General features: G+C 32.2%; 1 protein-coding gene across 1 annotated transcript in view; it reads right to left on the reverse strand.

Annotated features, from left to right (window-relative positions):
* Positions 1-24900, reverse strand: part of LOC148952185 (tribbles homolog 2-like) — a 62342-nt gene that overhangs the window by 17500 nt on the left and 19942 nt on the right. Inside the window, exon 2 of the mRNA XM_089089647.1 lies at positions 21090-21382. Within this exon, the coding sequence (XP_088945773.1) occupies positions 21090-21382 (293 nt within the window). The remainder of the gene's footprint in view (positions 1-21089; positions 21383-24900) is intronic.

A 24900-nucleotide genomic window follows, 5' to 3' on the forward strand; every position in this document is an offset into this window, starting at 1 on the left:
ATAATACTTCTATGGAAGCTCTAAACTTTTTCAAAGAGAGTAAGTAGCCCCTTGCATATAGGTAATACTTCTATAGAAGCTATACACCTTTTCAAAGAGCACACGAGATTGTGTAATGCAACCAGACGGGTTTCTGAGCCAACACCTATTTTTTGGACAATTTCCTTTAGTCAGGACTAGTTTGTTAGGAATGCGTCGCTGCTAATAAAAGAATAGGATGCTACACTCAGAATTGATTGATTGGCATATGGTGTTAAATCATTTACCAAAAAAAACTCTATTTGCGAAAAAGGGTAAAGCATTTGCGAATCGGATTGTATGAAGGGTATTAATTGTTGATTGAATAATAGAGGTGTGAATGATCCTAATTAGTGATCGGATCGTATAAAGGGGGCAAAAAAGGGTTAAACTGATTAGCAGTTAAGGTGACCCCGAGGGGGTTGTTAACTCATTTTTTATTTATTATAAATTTGGAATAGCATCAATCTATGGGAATGGTTAACGATGATAAAATGGTCTTGTGAGTTGACCTAGCTTTACTTCCCCGATGTGTTCTGTATAATACACAAGTACCGTTTAAACAGTGTTGTCAATATAAAATATGGTCTAACGTTATAGTATACTAAAAAGTTGATACTAATAAAGATTTAGATGTCATGAAAAGAATTTTAATAATGAAATTCAGAACAACCCATAGAAATCCTTGCAAATCAAGTAGTGAGGTATATATGAGTATGAACCATCAAGGATCATAAGCACCAATGACCCTAACCACCAGGGAATGATATATTTTTCAAATTTTTTTTACATCTCATAGAATGACATGAAACATACAAAAAACATAAAAAAAATCACATTTAATATTTTCCAAATTAAAAATGAGAATGATATAGAAATGTTAGTCGTAACTTTTACTATTAGAAAAATACTGTTTGTAGTAGCACTTTTTTTTATTGGACTAAAAATTTTTTTTTTAACCAAAATTATTCAACTTTTTTCTTTTTTTTTTACATATCTTAAAATGACATGAAATATGCTAATGGCTCTAACAGTTGTACTGTATGCTCCCTCAGAGACAAAATGCGGTACCTTGTCTCTGTTCCATTCTCTTGATGTTTCAAATTTCATTTTAGATTTTTTTTTTCCTTGAAATGTAAGAGTTAGATTATTTCAGTAGTGTTTTAGCGTGCTTTACCATGTCACTGATACATTCTGAAGACGTTTCAAAGTTCATTTAGAATTTTTTTTTTCGTTGAAATGTAAGACTTAGAATATATCAGTAGTGTTTTGTTGTGGTTTACCTTGTCACTGATACATTCTCTAGATGTTTCAAAGTTCATTTTGGATTTTTTTTGTACATTGAAATGTAAGAGTTGGAATATTTCAGTAGTGTTTGTCGTGGCTTACCTTGCGACTGTTACATTCTCTTGATGTTTCAAAGTTAATTTTGGATTTCAGTCGTTGAAATGTAAGAGATGGAATATTTCAGTAGTGTTTTAGCGTGGTTTACCATGTCACTGTTACATTCTGAACATGTTTCAAAGTTCATTTTGAAATTTATTTTTTAGTTGAAATATAATAGTTGGAATATTTCATTAGTGTTTTGACGTGGTTTACCATGTTAATCATACATTTCTCTTGAAGTTTCAAAGTTCATTTTGGATTTTTTTTTTTTTTGAAATGTAAGAGTTTGACTATTTCAGTAGTGTTTTGCCGTGGTTTACCTTGTCACTGTTACATTTTCTTGATGTTTCAAAGTTCATTTTGGATTTTATTCGTTGAAAAGAAAGACTTGGAATATTTCAGTAGCGTTTTGTCGTGGTTAACCTTGTCACTATTACATTCTCTTGATGCTTCAAAGTTTATTTTTGATTTTTTATTTCGTTGGATTATTTCAGTAGTGTTTTGTCGTGGTTTACCTTGTCACTATTACATTCTCTTGATGCTTCAAAGTTCATTTTGGATTTTTTTCGTTGAAAAGTAAGATTTGGATTATTTCAGGAGTGTTTTTGTCATGATTTAACAAACCACTGTTAAGCTCTCTTGATGTTTCAAGGTTTATGTTAGATCTTTTTAGTTTAAATTAAATAGTTAGCAAATTTCAGTCCTGTTTTGTAATGGTTTTCAGTGTCACTATTACATTATCTTTATTTTTAAAATTTAAGTTTGTAATTCATTCGTTGAAATGTAAGAGTTGGATTATTTCAGTAGTGTTTTTGTCGTGGTTTACCTTGTCACTGTTACATTCTCTTGATGTTTCAAAGTTCATTTTAGATTTTTTTAGTTGAAATGCAAGAGTTGGAATGATTTCAGTACTGTTTTGTCGTGCTTTACCTTGTCACTGTTACATTCTCTTGATGTTTCAAAGTTCATTTTGGATTTCTTTCTTTGAAAAGTAAGAGTTGGATTATTTCAGTAGTGTTTTTGTCGTGGTTTACCTTGTCACTGTTACATTCTCTTGTTGTTTCGAAGATCATTTTGGATTAAATTAGTTTAAATGTAAGAGTTGGTATATTTCAGTAGTGTTTTGTCGTGGTTTACCTTGTCACTGTTACATTCTTTTGATGTTTCAAAGTTGATTTTGGATTTTTTTCGTTGAAATGTAAGAGTTGGATTATTTCAGTAGTGTTTTTGTCGTGGTTTACCTTGTCACTTACACTCTCTTGGTATTTCGAAGTTCATTTTGGATTTTTTTCGTTGAAATGCAAAAGTTGGAATATTTCTGATTTTTTTCATTGAAATTCAAGAGTAGGAATATTTCAGTTGTGTTTTGTGGTAGTTAACCTTTTCACTGTTACATTCTATTGATTTTTCAAAGTTCATTTTAGATTTCATTCGATGAGACGCAAGAGTTGCCATATTTCAGTAGTGTTCCGTTGTGGTTTATCTTGTCACTACTACCTTCTCTTTATGTTTCAAAGTCCATTTTGGATTTTTTTCGTTGAAATGTAAGATTTGAATTATTTCAGTAGTGTTTTTGTCGTGGTTTACCAAGTCACTGTTACATTCTCTTGATATTTAAAAGTTTATTTTGGATATTTTTTCGATGAAATGCAAGAGTTGGAATATTTCAGTAGTGTCTTGTCGTGGTTTACCTTGTCACTGCTACATTCTCTTGATGGTTCAAAGTTCCTTTTAGATTTTTTTTTTGTTGAAATGTAAGAGTTGGAATATTTCAGTAGTGGGTTTTCGTGGTTTACCTTATCACTTTTACATTCTTTTGATGTTTCAAAGTTCATTTTGGATTTTTTTTTTGTTTAAATGTGAGTTGGAATATTTCAGTAGTGTTTTGTCGTGATTTACCTTGTCACTGTTACATTCTCTTGATTTTTCAAAGTTCATTTTGGATTTCTTTCGTTGCAATGTAAGAGTTGTAATATTTCAGTATTGTTGTTGCGTGGATTACCTTGTCAAAATTACATTCTCTTGATGTTTCAAAGTTCATTTTGGATTTTTTTTTTATTTAAATGTAAGAGTGAGAATATTTAAGTAGTGTTTGTCGTGCTTTACCTTGTCACTGTTACATTTTCTTGATGTTTCAAAGTTCATTTTGTTTTGTTTTTTTTCCATTGAAGCGTAAGAGTTGGATGATTTCAGTAGTGTCTTGTCGTGGTCTACCTTGTCACTGTTACATTTTCTTGATGTTTCAAAGTTCATTTTGGATTTCTTTCGTTGCAATGTAAGAGTTGGCTCAGACACACAGTCATAGTGAGATATCCAAAAAGTTGGCTTGATCTAGGTTCACTTAGAGTGGCGCGCCACTCTAAGTAACAGTGAAAAGGTAAATCACGACAAACACTACTGTCTTGTCGTGGTTTACCTTGTCACTGTTACATTCTTTTGATGTTTCAAAGTTCATTTTGGATTTTATTCGTTGAAAAGTAAGTTGGAATATTTCAGTAGCGTTTTGTCGTGGTTAACCTTGTCACTATTACATACTCTTGATGCTTCAAAGTTTATTTTTGATTTTTTATTTCGTTGGATTATTTCAGTAGTGTTTTGTCGTGGTTTACCTTGTCACTATTACATTCTCTTGATGCTTCAAAGTTCATTTTTGATTTTTTCTTTTGTTGGATTATTTCAGTAGTGTTTGTCGTGGTTTACCTTGTCACTATTACCTTCTCTTGATGCTTCAAAGTTCATTTTGGATTTTTTTTCGTTGAAATGTAAGAGTTGGATTATTTCAAGAGTGTTTTTGTCGTGGTTTACCTTATCACTGTTAAATTCTCTAAAAAATGATGTTTCAAAGTTCATTTTGGATTTTTTTCGTTGATATGCAAGAGTTTGTATATTTCAGCAGTGTTTTGTCGTGCTTTACCTTGTCATTGTTACATTCTCTTGATGCTTCAAAGTTAATTTTTGATTTCTTTCTTTGAAATGTAAGAGTTGGATTATTTCAGTAGTGTTTTTGTTGCGGTTTACCTTGTCACTGTTACATTCTCTTGATGTTTCAAAGTTCATTTTGGATTTTTTTCATTGAAATGCAAGAGTTGGAATACTTCAGTTGTGTTTTGTGGTGGTTTACCCTGTAACTGCTACATTCTGACGATGTTTCAAAGTTCATTTTTGATTTTTTTTTTTCGCGGAACTGTAAGAGTTGGAATATTTCAGTACTGTTATCTCATGGTTTACCTTGTCACTGTTACATTCTCTTGATGCTTCAAAGTTCATTTTGGATTTTTTTTTTAGTTGGAATGGAAGAGTTGGATTATTTCAGTAGTGTTTTGTCGTGGTTTTACCATGTCAATGTTACATTATCATGATATTTAAAAGTTCATTTTGGATATTTTTTCTATGAAATAAAAGAGTTGGAATATTTCAGTAGTGTCTTGTTCGGGTTTACCTTGTCACTGTTCATTCTCTTGATGGTTCAAAGTTCATTTTAGATTTTTTTCCGTCGAAATATAAGAGTTGGAATATTTCAGTAGTGGTTTTTCGTGGTTTAACTTATCACTGTTACATTCTCTTGAAGTTTCAAAGTTCCTTTTGGATTTTTTTTTTATTTTGAAATGTAAGAGTTGGAATATTTCAGTAGTGTATATCGTGGTTTCCCTTGTAACTGTTATTTTCTGTTGATGTTTCAAAGTTTATTTTGGATTTGTTTTTGTTGAAATGTGAGAGTTGGAATATTTCAGTAGTGTTTTGTCGTGGTTTACCTTGTCACTGTTACATTCTCTTGATTCTTCAAAGTCCATTTTTGATTTTTTTTTTTTTAGTTTGAATGTAATAGTTGGATTATTTCAGTAGTGTTTTGTCGTGGTTTACCAAGTCACTGTTACATTCTCTTGATATTTAAAAGTTTATTTTGGATATTTTTTCGATGAAATGCAAGAGTTGGAATATTTCAGTAGTGTCTTGTCGTGGTTTACCTTGTCACTGCTACATTCTCTTGATGGTTCAAAGTTCCTTTTAGATTTTTTTTTTGTTGAAATGTAAGATTTGGAATATTTCAGTAGTGGTTTTTCGTGGTTTACCTTATCAATGTTACATTCTCTTGATGTTTCAAAGTTCATTTTGGATTTTTTTTGTTGAAATGTTAGTTGGAATATTTAAGTAGTGTTTTTTCGTGATTTACATTGTCACTGTTACATTCTCTTGATGTTTCAAAGTTCATTTTGGATTTCTTTCGTTGCAATGTAAGAGTTGGAATATTTCAGTAGTGTTTTGCTGTGGTTTACCTTGTCACAGTTACATTCTTTTGATGTTTCAAAGTTCATTTTGGATTTTTTTTTATTGAAATGTAAGAGTTGGAATATTTCAGTCAGTAGTGTTTGTCGTGATTTACCTTGTCACTGTTCCATTTTCTTGATGTTTCAAAGTTCATTTTGTTTTGTTTTTTTTCATTGAAGCGTAAGAGTTGGATGATTTCAGTAGTGTCTTGTCGTGGTCTACCTTGTCACTGTTACATTTTCTTGATGTTTCAAAGTTCATTTTGGATTTCTTTCGTTGCAATGTAAGAGTTGGCTCAGACACACAGTCATAGTGAGATATCCAAAAAGTTGGCTTGATCTAGGTTCACTTAGAGTGGCGCGCCACTCTAAGGAACAGTGAAACTGTAAATCACGACAAACACTACTGTTTTGTCGTGGTTTAACTTTTCACTGTTACATTCTTTTTAGGTTTCAAAGTTCATTTTGGATTTTATTAGTTGAAAAGTAAGACTTGGAATATTTCAGTAGCATTTTGTAGTGGTTAACCTTGTCACTATTAAATTATCTTGATGCTTCAAAGTTTATTCTGGATTTCTTTTTTTCGTTGAAATGTAAGAGTTGGATTATTTCAAGAGTGTTTTTGTCGTGGTTTACCTTATCACTGTTACATTCTCTTGATGTTTCAAAGTTCATTTTGGATTTTTTTCTTTGAAATGCAAGAGTTGGAATATTTCAGTAGTGTTTTGTCGTGCTTTACCTTGTCACTGTTACATTCTCTTGATGTTTCAAAGTTCATTTTGGATTTCTTTCTTTGAAATGTAAGAGTTGGATTATTTCATTAGTGTTTTTGTTGCGGTTTACCTTGTCACTGTTACATTCTCTTGATGTTTCAAAGTTCATTTTGGATTTTTTTCCTTGAAATGAAAGAGTTGGAATATTTCAGTTGTGTTTTGTGGTGGTTTACCATGTAACTGCTACATTCTGACGATGTTTCAAAGTTCATTTTTGATTTTTTTTTTCGCGGAACTGTAAGAGTTGGAATATTTCAGTACTGTTATCTCATGGTTTACCTTGTCACTGTTACATTCTCTTGATGCTTCAAAGTTCATTTTGGATTTTTTTTTTCGTTGGAATTGAAGAGTTGGATTATTTCAATAGTGTTTTGTCGTGGTTTTACCATGTCAATGTTACATTCTCATGATATTTAAAAGTTCATTTTGGATATTTTTTCGATGAAATAAAAGAGTTGGAATATTTCAGTAGTGTCTTGTTCGGGTTTACCTTGTCACTGTTCATTCTCTTGATGGTTCAAAGTTCATTTTAGATTTTTTTTCGTCGAAATATAAGAGTTGGAATATTTCAGTAGTGGTTTTTCGTGGTTTAACTTATCACTGTTACATTCTCTTGAAGTTTCAAAGTTCCTTTTGGATTTTTTTTTTATTTTGAAATGTAAGAGTTGGAATATTTCAGTAGTGTTTATCGTGGTTTACCTTGTAACTGTTATTTTCTGTTGAAGTTTCAAAGTTTATTTTGGATTTGTTTTTGTTGAAATGTGAGAGTTGGAATATTTCAGTAGTGTTTTGTCGTGGTTTACCTTGTCACTGTTACATTCTCTTGATTCTTCAAAGTCCATTTTTGATTTTTTTTTTCGTTGGAATGTAAGAGTTGGATTATTTCAGTAGTGATTTGTCGTGGTTTACCAAGTCACTGTTACAGTCTCTTGATATTTAAAAGTTTATTTTGGATATTTTTTCGATGAAATGCAAGAGTTGGAATATTTCAGTAGTGTCTTGTCGTGGTTTACCTTGTCACTGCTACATTCTCTTGATGGTTCAAAGTTCCTTTTAGATTTTTTTTTTGGTGAAATGTAAGAGTTGGAATATTTCAGTAGTGGGTTTTCGTGGTTTACCTTATCACTGTTACATTCTCTTGATGTTTCAAAGTTCATTTTGGATTTTTTTTGTTGAAATGTGAGTTAGAATATTTAAGAAGTGTTTTGTCGTGATTTAACTTGTCACTGTTAAATTCTCTTGATGTTTCAAACTTCATTTGGGATTTTTTTAGTTGCAATGTAAGAGTTGGAATATTTCAGTAGTGTTTTGCCGTGGTTTACCTTGTCACAGTTACATTCTTTTGATGTTTCAAAGTTCATTTTGGATTTTTTTTTTTGAAATGTAAGAGTTGGAATATTTCAGTAGTGTTTGTCGTGATTTACCTTGTCACTGTTACATTTTCTTGATGTTTCAAAGTTCATTTTGTTTTGTTTTTTTTCATTGAAGCGTAAGTGTTGGATGATTTCAGTAGTGTCTTGTCGTGGTCTACCTTGTCACTGTTACATTTTCTTGATGTTTCAAAGTTCATTTTGTATTTCTTTCGTTGAAAAGTAAGAGTTGGCTCAGACACACAGTCATAGTTAGATATCCAAAAAGTTGGCTTGATCTAGGTTCACTTAGAGTGGCGCGCCACTCTAAGTAACAGTGAAAAGGTAAATCACGACAAACACTTCGGTTTTGTCGTGGTTTACCTTTTCACTGTTACATTCTCTTGATGTTTCACAGTTAATTTTGGATTTCATTCGTTGAAATGTAAGAGTTGGAATATTTCAGTAGTGTTTTGTCGTGGTTTACCTTGTCACAATTACATTCTCTTGATGCTTCAAAGTTCATTTTTGATTTTTTATTTCGTTGGATTATTTCAGTACTGTTTTGTCGTGGTTTACCTTGTCACTATTACATTCTCTTGATGCTTCAAAGTTCATTTTTGATTTTTTTTTCGTTGAAATGTAAGATTTGAATTATTTCAGTAGTGTTTGTCGTGGTTTACCTTGTCACTGTTACATTCTCTTGATGTTACAAAGTTCATTTTGGATTTTTTTCTTTGAAATGCAAGAGTTGGAATATTTCAGCAGTGTTTTGTCGTGCTTTACCGTGTCATTGTTACATTCTCTTGATGTTTCAAAGTTCATTTTGGTTTTTTTTCTTTGAAATGTAAGAGTTGGATTATTTCAGTAGTGTTTGTCGCGATTTACCTTGTCACTGTTACATTCTCTTGATTTTTCAAAGTTCTTTTTGGTTTTTTTCCCTTGAAATGCAAGAGGTGTAATATTTCATTTGGTTTTTTTGGTGGTTTACCCTATCACTTAAACATTCTTAATATATTTCAATGTTCATTTTTGATTTTTTTTTTCGTGGAAATGCGAGATTTTGAGTATTTTAGTAATACTTTATCAGGTTTTAAATTGTATCTGCTACATTATTTTGATACTTCAAATTTCATTTTGGATTTTTTTTTTAGTTGAAATGTAAGAGTTGAATTATTTAAGTAGTGTTTTGTCGTGGTTTACCATGTCACTGTTACATTCTCATGATATTTAAAAGTTCATTTTGGAAATTTTTTCGATGAAATAAAAGAGTTGGAATATTTCAGTAGTGTCTTGTTCGGGTTTACCTTGTCACTGTTCATTCTCTTGATGGTTCAAAGTTCATTTTAGATTTTTTTTTCGTCGAAATGTAAGAGTTGGAATATTTCAGTAGTGGTTTTTCGTGGTTTAACTTATCACTGTTACATTCTCTTGAAGTTTCAAAGTTCATTTTGGATTTTCTTTTATTTTGAAATGTAAGAGTTGGAATATTTCAGTAGTGTATATCGTGGTTTCCCTTGTAACTGTTATTTTCTGTTGATGTTTCAAAGTTTATTTTGGATTTTTTTGTTGAAATGTGAGAGTTGGAATATTTCAGTAGTGTTTTGTTATGATTTACCTTGTCACTATTACATTCTTATCATGCTTCAAAGTTCCTTTTGAATTTCATTTGTTTAAATGTAAGAGTTGGAATATTCCAGTAGTGTTTTTATATGGTTTACCTTGTCACAGTTGTATTCTCTTGATGTTTCAAAGTTCATTTTGGATTTTTTTTTATTGAAATGTAAGAGTGAGAATATTTCAGTAGTGTTTGTCGTGATTTACCTTGTCACTGTTACATTCTCTTGATGTTTCAAAGTTCATTTTGTTTTTTTTTCATCGAAGTGTAAGAGTTGGAGTATTTCAGTGGTGTCTTGTCGTGGTCTACCTTGTCACTGTTACATTTTCTTGATGTTTCAAAGTTCATTTTGGATTTCTTTAGTTGCAATGTAAGAGTTGGCTCAGACACACAGTCATAGTGAGATATCCAAAAAGTTGGCTTGATCTAGGTTCACTTAGAGTGGCGCGCCACTCTATGTAACAGTGAAAAGGTAAATCACGACAAAACACTACTGAAATATTCCAACTCTGACATTTCAAGGGAAAAAAATCCAAAATGAACTTTGAAACATCTAGAGAATGTAACAGTGACAAGGTAAACCCCGACAAAACGCTACTGAAATATTCCAATCTCTTACATTTAACGAAAAAAAAATCCAAAATGAACTTTGAAACATCTTCAGAATGTAACAGTGACAAGGTAAACCACGAAAAAAACACAACTGAAATATTCCAACTCTTACGTTTCAACTAAAAAAAAGAACTTTGAAACATCAAGAGAATGTAACAATGACAAGATAAACAAGGACAAAACAATGCTGAAATATTCTAACTCTTACATTTCAACGAAAAAAATTCAAAATGAACTTTGAAACATCTTCAGAATGTAACAGTGACATAGTAAACCACGACAATACACTACTGAAATATTCTAACTCTTACATTTAAACGAAAAAAAAAGTCAAAAATGAACTTTGAAACATCAAGAGAATGTACCAGTGACAAGGTAAACCACGACAAAACAATACTGAAATATTCCAACTCTTACATTTCAATGTAAAAAAAAAAATCCAAAATGAACTTAGAAACATAAAGAGAATGTATCATTGAAAAGGTAAACCACAACAAAACTACTGAAATATTCCAGCTCTTACATTTCAATGAGAAGAAAATAATCCAAAATGAACTTTGAAACATCTTCAGAATGTAACAGCGACATGGTAAAGCACGCTAAAACACTACTGAAATAAGCCAACTCTTTAATTTCAATGAAAAAAATCCAAAATGAACTTTCAAGCATCAAGAGAATTTAACAGTGACAAGGTAAACCACGAGAAAACAGTACTGAAATATTCCAACTCTTACAGTTCAATGAAAAAAAAATCAAAAATGAACTTTGAAACATCTTCAGAATGTAGTAGTGACAAGGTAAGCCACAGCAAAATACTACTGAAGTATTCCAACTCTTACATTTCAACGAATGAAATCCAAAATGAACTTTGAAACATCAAGAGAATGTAATAGTGAAAAGGTAAACCAAGTCAAAACACTACTGAAATTTTCCAACTTTTACATTTAAACGAAAAAAAATCCGAAATGAACTTTGAAACATCAAGAGAATGTAATAATGACAGGGTAAACCACGAGAAAACACTACTGAAATATTCCAACTCTTACAGTTCTACAGTGAGAATGTAACAGTGACATGGTAAAGCACAACAAAACACTACTGAAATAATCGAACTCTTACATTTCAACGAAAAAAATCCAAAATGAACTTTGAAGCATCAAGAGAATGTAACAGTGACAAGGTAAACCACGAGAAAACACTACTGAAATATTCCAACTCTTACAGTTCAACAAAAAAAAAATCAAGAATGAACTTTGAAACATCATCAGAATGTAATAGAAATCCAAAATGAACTTTGAAAAATCAAGACAATGTAACAGTGACAAGGTAAACCTCGAGAAAACACTACTGAAATATTCAAAATCTTACATTTCAATGAAAAAAAATCTAAAATGAACTTTGAAAAATCAAGAGAATATAACAGTGACAAGATACACCACGACAAAGCACTACTGAAATATTCCATCTCTTTCATTTCAACGAAAAAAATCCAAAATGAACTTTGAAACATCAATAGAATGTAGCAGTGATAATTCTAACTCTTAAATTTCAACAACAAAAAAATCCAAAATGAACTTTGAAACATCAAGAGAATGTAAGAGTTACAAGGTAAACCAATATAAACAATACTGAAATATTCCAAATCTTACATTTAAAAAAAAAAAAAAATCCAAAATGAAATTTGAAACATAAATATAATGTAACAGTGACAATGTAAACTACGACTAAACACTACTGAAATATTCCAACTCTTATATTTTAACAAAAAAAAAAAATCAAAATGAACTTTGAAACATCAAGAGAATGTAACAGTGACAAGGTAAACCAAGAAAATCCACAACTGAAATATTCCAACTCTTACATTTCAACAAGAAAAAAATCTAAAATGAACTTTGAACCATCAAGTGAATGTAACAGTGACAAGGTAAACCACGACAAGACACAACTGAAATATTCCAACTCTTGCATTTCAACGAAAAAATATCCAAAATGAACTTTGATATATCAAGAAAATGTAACAGTGACATGGTAAACCACGACAAAACACAACTGAAATAATCCAACTTTTACATTTCAACGAAAAAAAAAATCCAAAATAAACTTTGAAACATAAAGAGAATGTAACAGTGAAAAGGTAAACCCCGACAAAGCACTACTAATATATTCAAACTCTTACAGTTCAACGAAAAAAAAAATCAAAAATGAACTTTGAAACATCTTCAGAATGTTGCAGTGACAAGATAAACCACGACAAAACACAACTGAAATATTCCAACTCTTGCATTTCAAGGAAAAAAAAATCTAACATAAAGTTCGAAACGTAAAGAAAATGTGAGAGTAACTATTAAAATTAAAAAAAAACACAAGTTAAATATTCTAACTCTTGCATTTCAACGAAAAAAAAATTCAAAATTAACTTTTAAACAACAAGAGAGTGTAACAGTGAAAAGGTAAACCATGACAAAAACACTACTGAAATAATCCAACTCTTACATTTCAACGAAAAAAAATCCTAAATCAACTTTGAATCATCAAGAGAATGTAATAGTGACAAGGTAAACCACGACAAAACAGTACTGAAATAGTCCAACTCTTACATTTAAACGAATAAAATCTAAAACGATCTTTGAAACATCAATAGAATGTAACAGTGAAAAGGTAAACCACGACAAACACTACAGGAGTATTCCAAATCTCACATTTCAACTAAATAAATCCAAAATCAACTTTGAAAAATGAAGAGAATGTAAAAGTGACACGGTAAACCACGACAAAACAGTACTGAAATATTCAAACTCTTAAATTTCAACGAAAAAAATTCTAAAATTAACTGTGAAACATCAATAGAATGTAACAGTGACAAGGTAAACCATGACAAAACACTACTGAAATAATCCAACTTAAATTTCAACGAATGAAATCCAATATGAACTTTGTAGCATCAAGAGAATGTAACATTGACAATGTAAACCACGACAAACACTACTGAAATAATCCAACGGAAAAAAAAATCCAAAATGAACTTTGAAGCATCAAGAGAATGTAATAATGACAAGGTAAACCACGAAGAAACACAACTGAAATATTCCAACTCTTACATTTCAAGGAAAAAAAAAATCTAAAATGAACTTTGAAACATCAAGAGAATGTAACTTTGACAGGGTAAACCATGACAAAACACTACTGAAATATTCCAACTCTTGCATTTCAACGAAAAAAATCCAAAATGAACTTTGAAACATCAAGAGAATGTAACAGTGACAAGGTAAACCACGACAAAAACACTATTGAAATAATCCAACTCTTGCATTTCAACGAAAAAATATCCAAAATTAACTTTGAAATATCAAGAAAATGTAACAGTGAAATGGTAAACCACGACAAAACACTACTGAAATAATCCAACTCTTATATTTCAAAAAAAAAAAAAATCCAAAATGAACTTTTAAACATCAAGAGAATGTAACAGTGACAAGGTAAACCATGATAAAACAGTACTGAAATATTCCAACTCTTACAGTTCACCGAAAAAAAAAAATCAAAAATGAACTTTGAAACATCTACAGAATGTAGCAGTGACAGGGTAAACCACGACAAAACACAACTGAAATGTTACAACTCTTGCAGTTCAAGGAAAAAAAAAATACAAAATGAACTTTGAAACATCTAGAGAATGTAATAGTGACATGGTAAACCACGACGAAGCACTACTGAAATATTCCAGATCTTACATTTCAATGAAAAAGATCCAAAATGAACTTTGAAGCATAAAGAGAATGTAATAGTGACAAAAGAATGTAACAGCGTGTAAAGAATGTAACGAATGAAATCCAAAATGAACTTTGAAACATCAAGAGAATGTAACAGTGACAAGGTAAACCACGACAAACACTACTGAAATAATCCAACGGAAAAAAAAATCCAAAATGAACTTTGAAGCATCAAGAGAATGTAATAATGACAAGGTAAACCACGAAGAAACACTACTGAAATATTCCAACTCTTACATTTCAAGGGAAAAAAAAAATATAAAATAAACTTTGAAACATAAAGAGAATGTAACTGTGACAAGGTAAACCATGATGAAACACTACTGAAATATTCCAACTCTTACATTTCAAGGGGAAAAAAATCCAAAATGAACTTTGAAACATCTAGAGAATGTAAAAGTGACAAGGTAAACCCCGACAAAACGCTACTGAAATATTCCAACTCTTACATTTTAACGAAAAAAAAAATCCAAAATGAACTTTGAAACATCTTCAGAATGTAACAGTGACAAGGTAAACCACGACAAAACCCAACTGAAATATTCCAACTCTTACATTTCAACGAAAAAAAAACAACTTTGAAACATCAAGAGAATGTAACAGTGACAAGGTAAACTAGGACAAAACACTACTGATATATTCTAACACTTACATTTCAATGAGATTAAATCTAAAATTAACTTTTAAACATCTTCAGAATGTAATAGTGACAAGGTAAACCACGAGAATACACTACTGAAATAATCAGGCTCTTACATTTCAACGAAAAAAAAATCAAAAATGAAATTTTAAAAATATAAATACTGTAATTTTGACAAGGTAAACCACGACAAAACAATACTGAAATATTCCAACTCTTACATTTCAATGAAAAAAAAATAAATCCAAAATGAACTTTGAAACATCAAGAGAATGTATTATTGAAAAGGTAAATCACAACAAAACTACTGAAATATTCCAGCTCTTACATTTCAACGAGAAAAAAATAATCCAAAATGAACTTTGAAACATCTTCAGAATGTAACAGTGACATGGTAAAGCACGCTAAAACACTACTGAAATAATCCAACTCTTATATTTCAATGAAAAAAATCCAAAATGGACTTTGAAGCATCAAGATAATTTAACAGTGACAAGGTCACTGTTAAATTACCACGAGAAAACAGTACTGAAATATTCCAACTCTTACAGTTCAATGAAAAAAAAAAATCAAAAATGAACTTTGAAACATCATCAAAATGTAACAGAAATCCAAAATGAACCACGAGAAAACACTACTGAAATAATCTAACTCTTGCATTTCAATGAAAAAAAAAAATATAAAATGAACTTTGAAAAATCAAGAGAATGTAACAGTGACAAGGTAAACCACGACAAAGCACTACTGATATATTCCAACTCTTGCATTTCAACGAAAAAAAATCCAAAATGAACTTTGAAACATCAAGAGAATGTAACAGTTACAAGGTAAACCACGATAAACACTATTGAAATATTCCAAATCTGACATTTCAAAAAAAAAAATCCAAAATGAACTTTGAAACATCAAGAGAATGTAACAGTTAAAAGTTAAACCACGATAAACACTACTGAAATATTCCAACTCTTATATTTTAACAAAAAAAAATCCAAAATGAACTTTGAAACATCAAGAGAATGTAACAGTGACAAGGTAAACCACGAAAATCCACTACTGAAATATTTCAACTCTTACATTTCAACAAAAAAAAAATCTAAAATGAACTTTGAACCATCAAGTGAATGTAACAGTGACAAGGAAAACCACGACAAGACACAACTGAAATATTCCAATTCTTGCATTTCAACAAAAAAAAAAAATCCAAAATGAACTGAAACATCAAGAGAATGTAACAGTGAAAAGGTAAACCATGAGAAAACAGTACTGAAATATTCCAACTCAGTTCAAAAAAAATAATCAAAAATGAAATTTGAAACACCTTCAGAATGTTTCAGTGATAAGGTAAACCACTACGAAACACAACTGAAATGTTCCAACTCTTTCATTTCAAGGAAAACAAATCAAAAAATGACTTTGAAACATCAAGAGAATGTAGCAGTGACAAGGTAAAACACTACTGAAATTTTCCAACTCTTGCATTTCAACGAAAAAAAAATCCAAAATGAACTTTGAGGCATCAAGAAAATGTAATAGTGACAAGGTAAACCACGACAAAACACTACTGAAATATTCCAACTCTTACATTTCAACGAATGAAATCCAAAATGAACTTTGAAACATCAAGAGAATGTAACAGTGACAAGGTAAACCAGGACAAACACTACTAAAATAATCCAAAGAAAAAAAAATCCAAAATAAACTTTGAAGCGTCAAGAGAATGTAATAGTGACAAGGTAAACCACGACGAACACTACTGAAATATTCCAACTCTTACATTTCAATGTAAAAAAAAAATCCAAAAATAACTTTGAAACATCAAGAAAATGTAACAGTGACAAGGTAGACCACGACAAGACACTACTGAAATCATCCAACTCTTACGCTTCAATGAAAAAAAACAAAACAAAATGAACTTTGAAACATCAAGAAAATGTAACAGTGACAAGGTAAATCACGACAAACACTACTGAAATATTCCAAAGAAAAAAAAAATCCAAAATAAACTTTGAAGCGTCAAGAGAATGTAATAGTGACAAGGTAAACCACGACGAACACTACTGAAATATTCCAACTCTTACATTTCAATGTAAAAAAAAAAAATCCAAAAATAACTTTGAAAAAACAAGAGAATGTATCAGTGACAAGGTAAGCCACAACAAAAACTACTGAAATATTCCAACTCTTAAATTTCAACGAAAAAAAAAATCCTAAATGAACTTTGAAACATCTTCAGAATGTAACAGTGACATGGTAAAGCAACCTAAAACCCTACTGAAATATCCCATCTCTTACATTTCAACGAATGAAATCAAAAATGAACTTTGAAACATCAAGAGAATGTAACAGTGACAAGGTAAACCACGACAAACACTATTGAGATAATCCAACGAAAAAAAAAATCCAAAATGAACTTTGAAGCATCAAGAGAATGTAATAATGACAAGGTAACCCACGAAGAAACACTACTGAAATATTCCAACTCTTACATTTCAAGGTAAAAAAAAAAATCTAAAATGAACTTTGAAACATCAAGAGAATGTAACTGCGACAAGGTAAACCATGACGAAACACTACTGAAATATTCCAACTCTTACATTTCAAGGTAAAAAAAAATCCAAAATGAACTTTGAAATATCTAGATAATGTAACAGTGAAAAGGTAAACCCCGACAAAACACTACTGAAATATTCTAACTCTTACATTTTAACGAAAAAAAAAATCCAAAATGAACTTTGAAACATCTTCAGAATGTAACAGTGACAAGGTAAACCACGACAAAACCCAACTGAAATATTCCAAACACTACTGAAATATTCAAACTCTTACATTTCAATGTAAAAAAAAAAATCCAAAATGAACTTTGAAACATGAAGAGAATGTATCAGGGACAAGGTAAACCACAGCAAAACACTACTGAAATATTCCAACTCATACATTTCAACGAAAAAAAAAATCCTAAATGAACTTTGAAACATCTTCAGAATGTAACAGTGGCATGGTAAAGCACGCTAAAACCCTACTGAAATATTCTATCTCTTACATTTCAAGGGAAAAAAAAAATTTAAAATGAACTTTGAAACATCAAGAGAATGTAACAGAGACAAGGTACCGCATCGTGTCTCTGAGCAAGCATAGAGTACAATTGTTAGAGCCATTAGCATATTTCATGTCATTTTAAGAAATATAAAAAAAAGATAAAAAAAGTTGAATAATTTCGGTCAAAAAAAAAATTTTAGTCCAATAGAAAAAGGGGCTACTGTAAACAGTATTTATCTAATAGTAAAAGTCACGACTAACATTTCTATATTATTCTTATTTTTAATTTGGAAAATATTAAATGTGGTTTTTTAATGTTTTAAGTATCTTTCATGTCATTCTATGAGATGTAAAAAAAAGTTGAAAAAATATATCATGTTAAAAAAATAATAAAAAAAAGTTAAAAAAAACTTAAAAAAAAGGCGGGGGGGGGGAGAGAGCCAAAAACTTGGGGGGAGGGGCCCAAAACGTTAGGGGAGGTCCCTGGTGTTTAGGGTCATTGGTGCCTTATGATCCTTAATGGTTCATACTCATATATACCTCACTACTTGATTTGCAAGGATTTCTAAGGGTTGTTCTGAATTTCATTATTAAAATTCTTTTGTTGACATCTACATCTCTATTAGTATCAACTTTTTAGTATACTATAACTTTACACCATATTTTATATTGACAACACCGTTCAAATGGCAATTGTGAAATATACAAAGGACATCAGGGAAGTAAAGGCTGGTCAAGTCACAAGACCATTATATCATCATTAATTATTCCCATAGATTGATGCTATTCCAAATTTATAATAAATAAGCTATGAGTTAACAGCCCCCTCAGGGTTACCTTAACTGCTAATCAATTTAACCTTTTTTTACCACCTTCATACGATCCGATCACTAATTAGGATCATTCACACCCCTATTATTCAATCAACAATTAATATCGTTCATACAGTCCAATTCGCAAATGCTATACCCTTTTTCGCAAATAGTTATTTTTTTTGGTAAATGATTTAACACCATAAGCCAATCAATCAATTCTGAGTGTAGCATCCTATTCTTTAATTAGCAGCGACGCATTCCTAACAAACCAGTCTTGACTAAAGGCAATTGTCCAAAAAATAAGTGTTGGCTCAGAAACCCTTTTGGTTGCATTACACAATCTCGTGTGCTCTTTGAAAAAGGTGTAGAGCTTCCATAGAAGCATTACCTATATGCAAGGGGCTACTTACTCTCTTTGAAAAGGTGTATATGTCTCGTAGAAATGTTTTCCTATACGTCCCCCCCAAATGGAACATAGCACTCTAATCATATTCTCGAACTAGTAGCCTTTTATGGGTAACACTAAGCTTAATGATCTTATATTTGGAATCAGCATAATAAGCCGATTCTTTTCATATATCGATATCAAAATTCCGATTTTTATAATTTCGGTTACTATTGAGCCGTGTCGCTCCTTACTTACAGTACGTTACCACGAACTGTTTGATTCGCAAATATTCTTGCGGAGATTGCATTTAAGAGGAATCCAACTTACTCCAGGGATCAACTTTAGAAATACTTGTTTAACGTCACTAGGTACAGTACGAAAAGCACTGTAAAATTATTTTGTATAATTTTCATTTTTTTTTATAGGGGGTAAACCCACCAAACTAATTCCTGACTATATCCCTGCATAAAAGGACTTCTAATCACACTTCGATTATTTGTGCTTGAGCAATAACTTCAGATTACCAATTTTTCATCTATATATAAGGCACTGCTACAACTACAAAATGGCTGGCAATTTCCACTTACAAGTTTAGATTACTTTTTAAGCAATACTACCCCTTTATTAATGGCCCATCAGATTCTGAGAAGGAAGAAGCACTACCCATTTTTAGTTATCAAACAGTTTGTGGTAACAAACTTTAAGTAAGGAGCGACTCGGCCAAATAGTAACCGAAATAGAAAAAAACGGAATATTGAGTAAAAAAAAATACATCAAAAGAATTGGCCTTTAAAATTGATTCTAAATACATAAAATGCATGAAGTTTAATGTAACATTTCAAAAGTTACAAGCCTGGGAAAATTTGTCCAACTTTTGAGAAAGGGTGAAAACACCCCAAAAAGTCCAGCAATTTTAATGAAATCGTATTATCAGCTGCAGCATATCCGACAACCCTTAGACAACCCGAAAATAGAGGTTTCAAGTTTCAATCATCAACCAGAAGGAAGACCAGGGATTTGTGTTTATTTATTTGTTTTTTTCTCCTTTTTTTCCAGGGGTGATCATATCAGACCAATGGTCTAATTCTTCGCTCTTTACGCTAAACTCTGATTTTGTGCCACAATTCTTTAAGAAAGACTGCTCAAACACAAGGGCTCTTTAAAGGGGTACTTTTAAAGAACTCAAGACTTTAGCGTGAACAGCGAGGGTTGAGGAAGGGACAGCCCACCTCGTATACGGAAAATTCTCAGTTCGTTTTAATTTTTATGCCCCTCCGAATTTCAGTTGAAAAACATTTTGTTTAATAAGACAAAGATAGTTAGAACTAAAGAAACAAGAAACATATATAAAAGAAGGATCTCAGAAAGCGCAACTTGAAGCAAGGCTGATACAGCTTGTATTACATCACTATTTCTAAACCGGGTGGGCTACAACTCTCATACAAAGAAAAATGTAAAATGCATATTTTTCCAGTATGGAAGAATTTATCGTTTATTTTGCAAAAATAGTATGATAGCTTATGGCCTACTCTGCATACGACACACTACTTAACTTAATAGAACTCTACTGCTACTACTGACGTGCAAAATTGTCAATTTCTGCAATCAGTGAAACGCTCATTTTTATTACTGTAGATTAAAATTCTTGTTTCCGCAAAAGAAGATATAAAAGGTAAAAACAAGCTACTGGTTCTACGGATCATAATTATTGATAGGAAAAAGGCACGGCCAGGTACGAGACAGAAAAACTTACAACATTCATGAGCCCATCATAAACAGAAAAATATTTAATTAGTTTACACTACTACTATTACTACTAACGACTGTGCAGCTCTGAGGAGCCTAAGTCCAACTCAGCTGCGCACGCCCCTCATCCGCCCTAACCTATTCAAAGCTTCATTCTTTACTCCCTCCAAGTCCCACTTTCCTTTAGATCCTTATGACCTCTTCCAACCCCTTTCAAAGACGACCGAATTTTATTTTATGGCAGTTATTTTTATTAAATAAACAGTAGAATGAATTTTGTAGAAAAAAAAGACGTCATGCCGATTGCCAAAATCCTTTGTTGTCGGTATAGGCACATAAATTTTTTTTTTCAGGCGAAGGCAGGTGAAAATCTTAAACAAAACGCGGAAATAGCCAAGTTGTATAGGAAAGAAGAAGAAGTTAAAGGTAAATTCCTAACAATCTCAAGATACTTTAAGGTGCAAGGGCACCTATGCCATTCGACTTAAGAGCCTTCACCAGTTCCATACATTCCATCCATTTGGCACTAAGATTTACACTTCCTGCACACCGGTGGGGGGGGGGGACTGCGAATTTCTCCATGGATTTTTTTTTCTTTTTTTTGTATGCTCTTCAGTCACTGCCTTCCAAATTGAAACAAACCGTTTTGATGAAGTGAAAAATAACAACTTACTTTGATTTGTCAGTGAAAACAAAACGACGCATTTTGAGATCGGTTAGGACGATACCAGCGCAGTGGCAGTCGTAAACGGCATTGACGATCTGGTATAAAAGTAGTCGGGCGTATTCTTCATCATGCACCAGGCGATCACGGACAAGTCCATGAAGATCACCGAAATTTTTTTGATAGAAAATGAACTGTTCGGTTCCAGCAGAAACTATTTCAACAGGCTGTGCCACAAACTGAGAAAATTCCAGCCGAAAATGAGCTTGTAAGATGGAAGCACCGGCTTGACGGGATACAGCCTAGAACATAGAAACATTATTACCCTACACTAGTGCTGTGTCCGTACAAGATGCCGTAGTGCTGTATTTCCCAGAAGGCAAGAAATTACACAAAATGGCTAAAAAAACACTCCGCAAAAAAGCGCAATACTGGGGACTTGTCCCTCACTCCTTGGAAAATTCTTTGCTATCCCTACCAAAAATCACTGATATTGTCTTACTGCTTTAAAGAACAACGGGATAGAAATAGTTTCTGTTTAGATTTTTGAATACTCCTTTCTTTTAATATGTGTGTAAAATGAATATTCCTATTGTGTTCTAGATACAACTAACAACTATCAAATCAACGGTCTTAAGCTCGGTAGCGGCAAGAGACGGAAACCCGGAACTCTATTGGTATGGGGTTGCAAAACGGAGAAGTCGTTTTTTTGACTTTGTACAAATTCCAATACATTTCTAGAAAAAAAAATAAAAATAATCCAGCGGACTAAATTATATGAAAAAAGAGAATATAGAATCTTTTTAGCTCCAAAGTTAAATATTCAAGGGGTTTTGTAATGAAGGACTCATGTAAAACATTGAAATAGTTCTTGCAAGGTGGTCTATCATAAAAATTATAAATTCTTCTAGAATTTTGTGATATAATTCCGGAAGAAGAAAATTAGACATCTTAAATTCCGATTATGTTTTTTGATGAATTTTTCAATTTTCATCAAATTTTCTAGAATTGCATACGCATATAAAACTCAGACCCAGTGACAAACTGAAAAAACAAATCCGGCTGAGTTTGCCTCAGAGGTAGGAGTAGGGAGGCCCCAATAGACGCAAAAGGCCCTACTGCTGCCATTTATAATCAAGTCTAACGCTGACAGGTTATAATTTATTCATGGATTATTGATCCACTAACGGGTCAATTCCATCATTTTAAAGGTCTATGTGTTTATTGTTTCTAAGTGTATTGACTCCGGGCTGAAGTTTGCCCCAGCGCACTGAATTCTAACGGGGCAATGTATTGATCCACTAGAGGGGAAGTAGATTTCTGAGAAATTGATTACATAATCGGCGGGGAATAATTGATTCTAACGGGACAGAATCACGTATCTCTTTCTAAGCCAATCAGGGAAGTTACGTAAGGTTTCCCATTACATCACAATTTGCCCTTGAGATTTTGTCTAAAACGGACATGCGTTGAGGTTAAATTATCATATAGTCTCAAGCCACCATGGATAAAGGATCAAATATTATTGACAAGGAAACTTTATCTACAATGATTAATAATGTGAGTTCTGTTTAGTAAATTTTCTTAGGTTATTTCCAAATAAAATCATTTTACAGAGTCTCCCTCCAGTAAATTCAAATTCAGGGTATACCCCACCTCCCACACACAAAAAATCTCCACTATGTGATGTTTATAGTCGATAGAAAGCGTAAAATACAATCTTTTTTACCATGTAACCCCCCCCCCCCGTTAACAATTTTAATTCTTCCATTAGAAATAATTCTGTTTTTCGATAAATTCTTGGTTTCTATATTTCTACCTAAAAGTGACAACCAACTTCTGTCAACCCTTAGCTATTAATATACTGATTCCATTTAAGCCACTAACCTGACTTAAACATTTCCGCAAAGATTTAAATAGGGGTAATTATCACATCCTGTCAAAGGTCATGCGGTATCTACGAAACCAGGGAATTATGCATTATATTGGTTTCACGAAAAAGATTATTTTTTTTATCAAATTAGCGACAGTAAATCCTTTGAATTGCAAGGGGGGATGGGTGTTAGTTATGATAAATATTTTAATATGGAAAATGTAATGGCTTCCATTTTGAGTACTCAGTGTTTATATGGAGGGAGGGGGGTTAAGAAAAAGATACATACCTACCATGAGAAGATTTATTGAAGCGCGGGTCCTTTTAAATTATATAAACCTTTGACCATAGAGGAATAATGTGCAAAATATATGCGTTACGTCTCTAGGAATGTTTTTATTTTTTTTCTAAATGAGAAAAATAGGATTTTTATGCTTTTCGGGTTTATTTCCAACACCGAGTGTATTTAATTTTTTCTCTAAATGGGAAAAATAGGAACATTTCTAACTGTCACCAATTTTTACTTTTTGCTTTGCTGAAATGGGGGAGGGGCTTCTTTGAGACAAATCCTTTCTAGACAAAATTATGCCTGAAAATAAATTCTGGTTAGGAGCGGGGGTACTAAGTTTTCTTCTGTAAAAAGGGGAGTCGTTAATCCATACTAAATTTTTTCTTCTTTTAAGGACACTTTTGAAGAATGCCACCCACCAAGCAAGAGGGCTAGGTTTACAGAAGTGAATCCTGTAGGAGTATCACGGCCTTCCATCATAAGATATGCTGGGTTGTCCAGGGGCGCACTACACCAAGCCTCCACGCCATCTATACAATCCGTAATAGCTGAACCATCCAGGGCCACGCTTTACCAAACCCCTGTTTTTTACATACAGGCAACAATACAGTCTGACCAAAAACTAAAAAGAGAATGGGCGGCTGCTCACAGGATGGTGAACCCCGCTGGCTCATCTGTGCAAGCCAGTGACATCGCCGCTGCAACCAAATCTATGCAAGCCACTGATACTGCTGCCCCAACTACACAAGATTGTGATGTCACCGCCCCGTCCATCCTCCAACACGCAATACCAGGATCATCTGGCACACAAGTCCAGCCGGAATATGAAAATGTAAGCATTTTTACCTCTACTTTCTACCTGGTTATAGAAATATCTACCTATTTCTTCCAAATTTTTATAAGCCTTTCTTTTCACCATTTTTCAACACAGTAAGTGTGTCAGAGATTAAAAGGCATTTTTATCCTGAAGGAAATATAGCGTTCTCCCTTTTGAATCATGTCAAGTGCATGCATTCACCCTGCTAAATTAGGTTAGTGAAGCAAAAAAAGGCACTATATTCTGCTCATAGTGGGGTTATGTAATTTCTGTTGCGATATACACGAAAGGTTAATCTTGCCTCTACAAATGTCTTAAAAACAACTTTTTATCGGAATGAGTTGTGAATCATGATAGGATATATAAAGTAGTTAATTATGGTACTAAGCACTTGTAAATAATAATCCAATTTTAAAAATAAGGTGATATACACTTTGAAAATAAGCTATTTTCTTTTATAGATTTCATTGGTTCCATATTCGCCATCTCCCCCCTGCTCGTCAGTTGGAGAAGAAGATGCCCCTGTGGAGTTCATTTGCAACAATTCACCATGGAATGGTATCGTTAATGAAATACCTGACAATATCAATGATTTTTTAACTAATTATTTTAAAGTAGATACTAGCAGAGTTGAGCAGGGGGACTTGCCTTTGCTAAGTCCAAACACTGCAGCTTTTAGACAATTTTACCCTGGAAATAACAGGGAACCCTCCCCCTCAGATTACATGAACACACTTCCAACAAATGAAATGGATTTATATAGCCCTATTGTTGAACAATCTGGAGGAGGGGTGGTGATAATATACAAGAGGGAGAGGAGGAGGGTGACAATACCAAATTT

The sequence above is a fragment of the Artemia sp. Qi Xiang Cuo genome, chromosome 5 (genome assembly GCF_049724085.1).
Source record: "Artemia sp. Qi Xiang Cuo chromosome 5, ASM4972408v1, whole genome shotgun sequence".
In the NCBI taxonomy this organism is placed as follows: Eukaryota; Metazoa; Arthropoda; class Branchiopoda; order Anostraca; family Artemiidae; genus Artemia; species Artemia sp. Qi Xiang Cuo.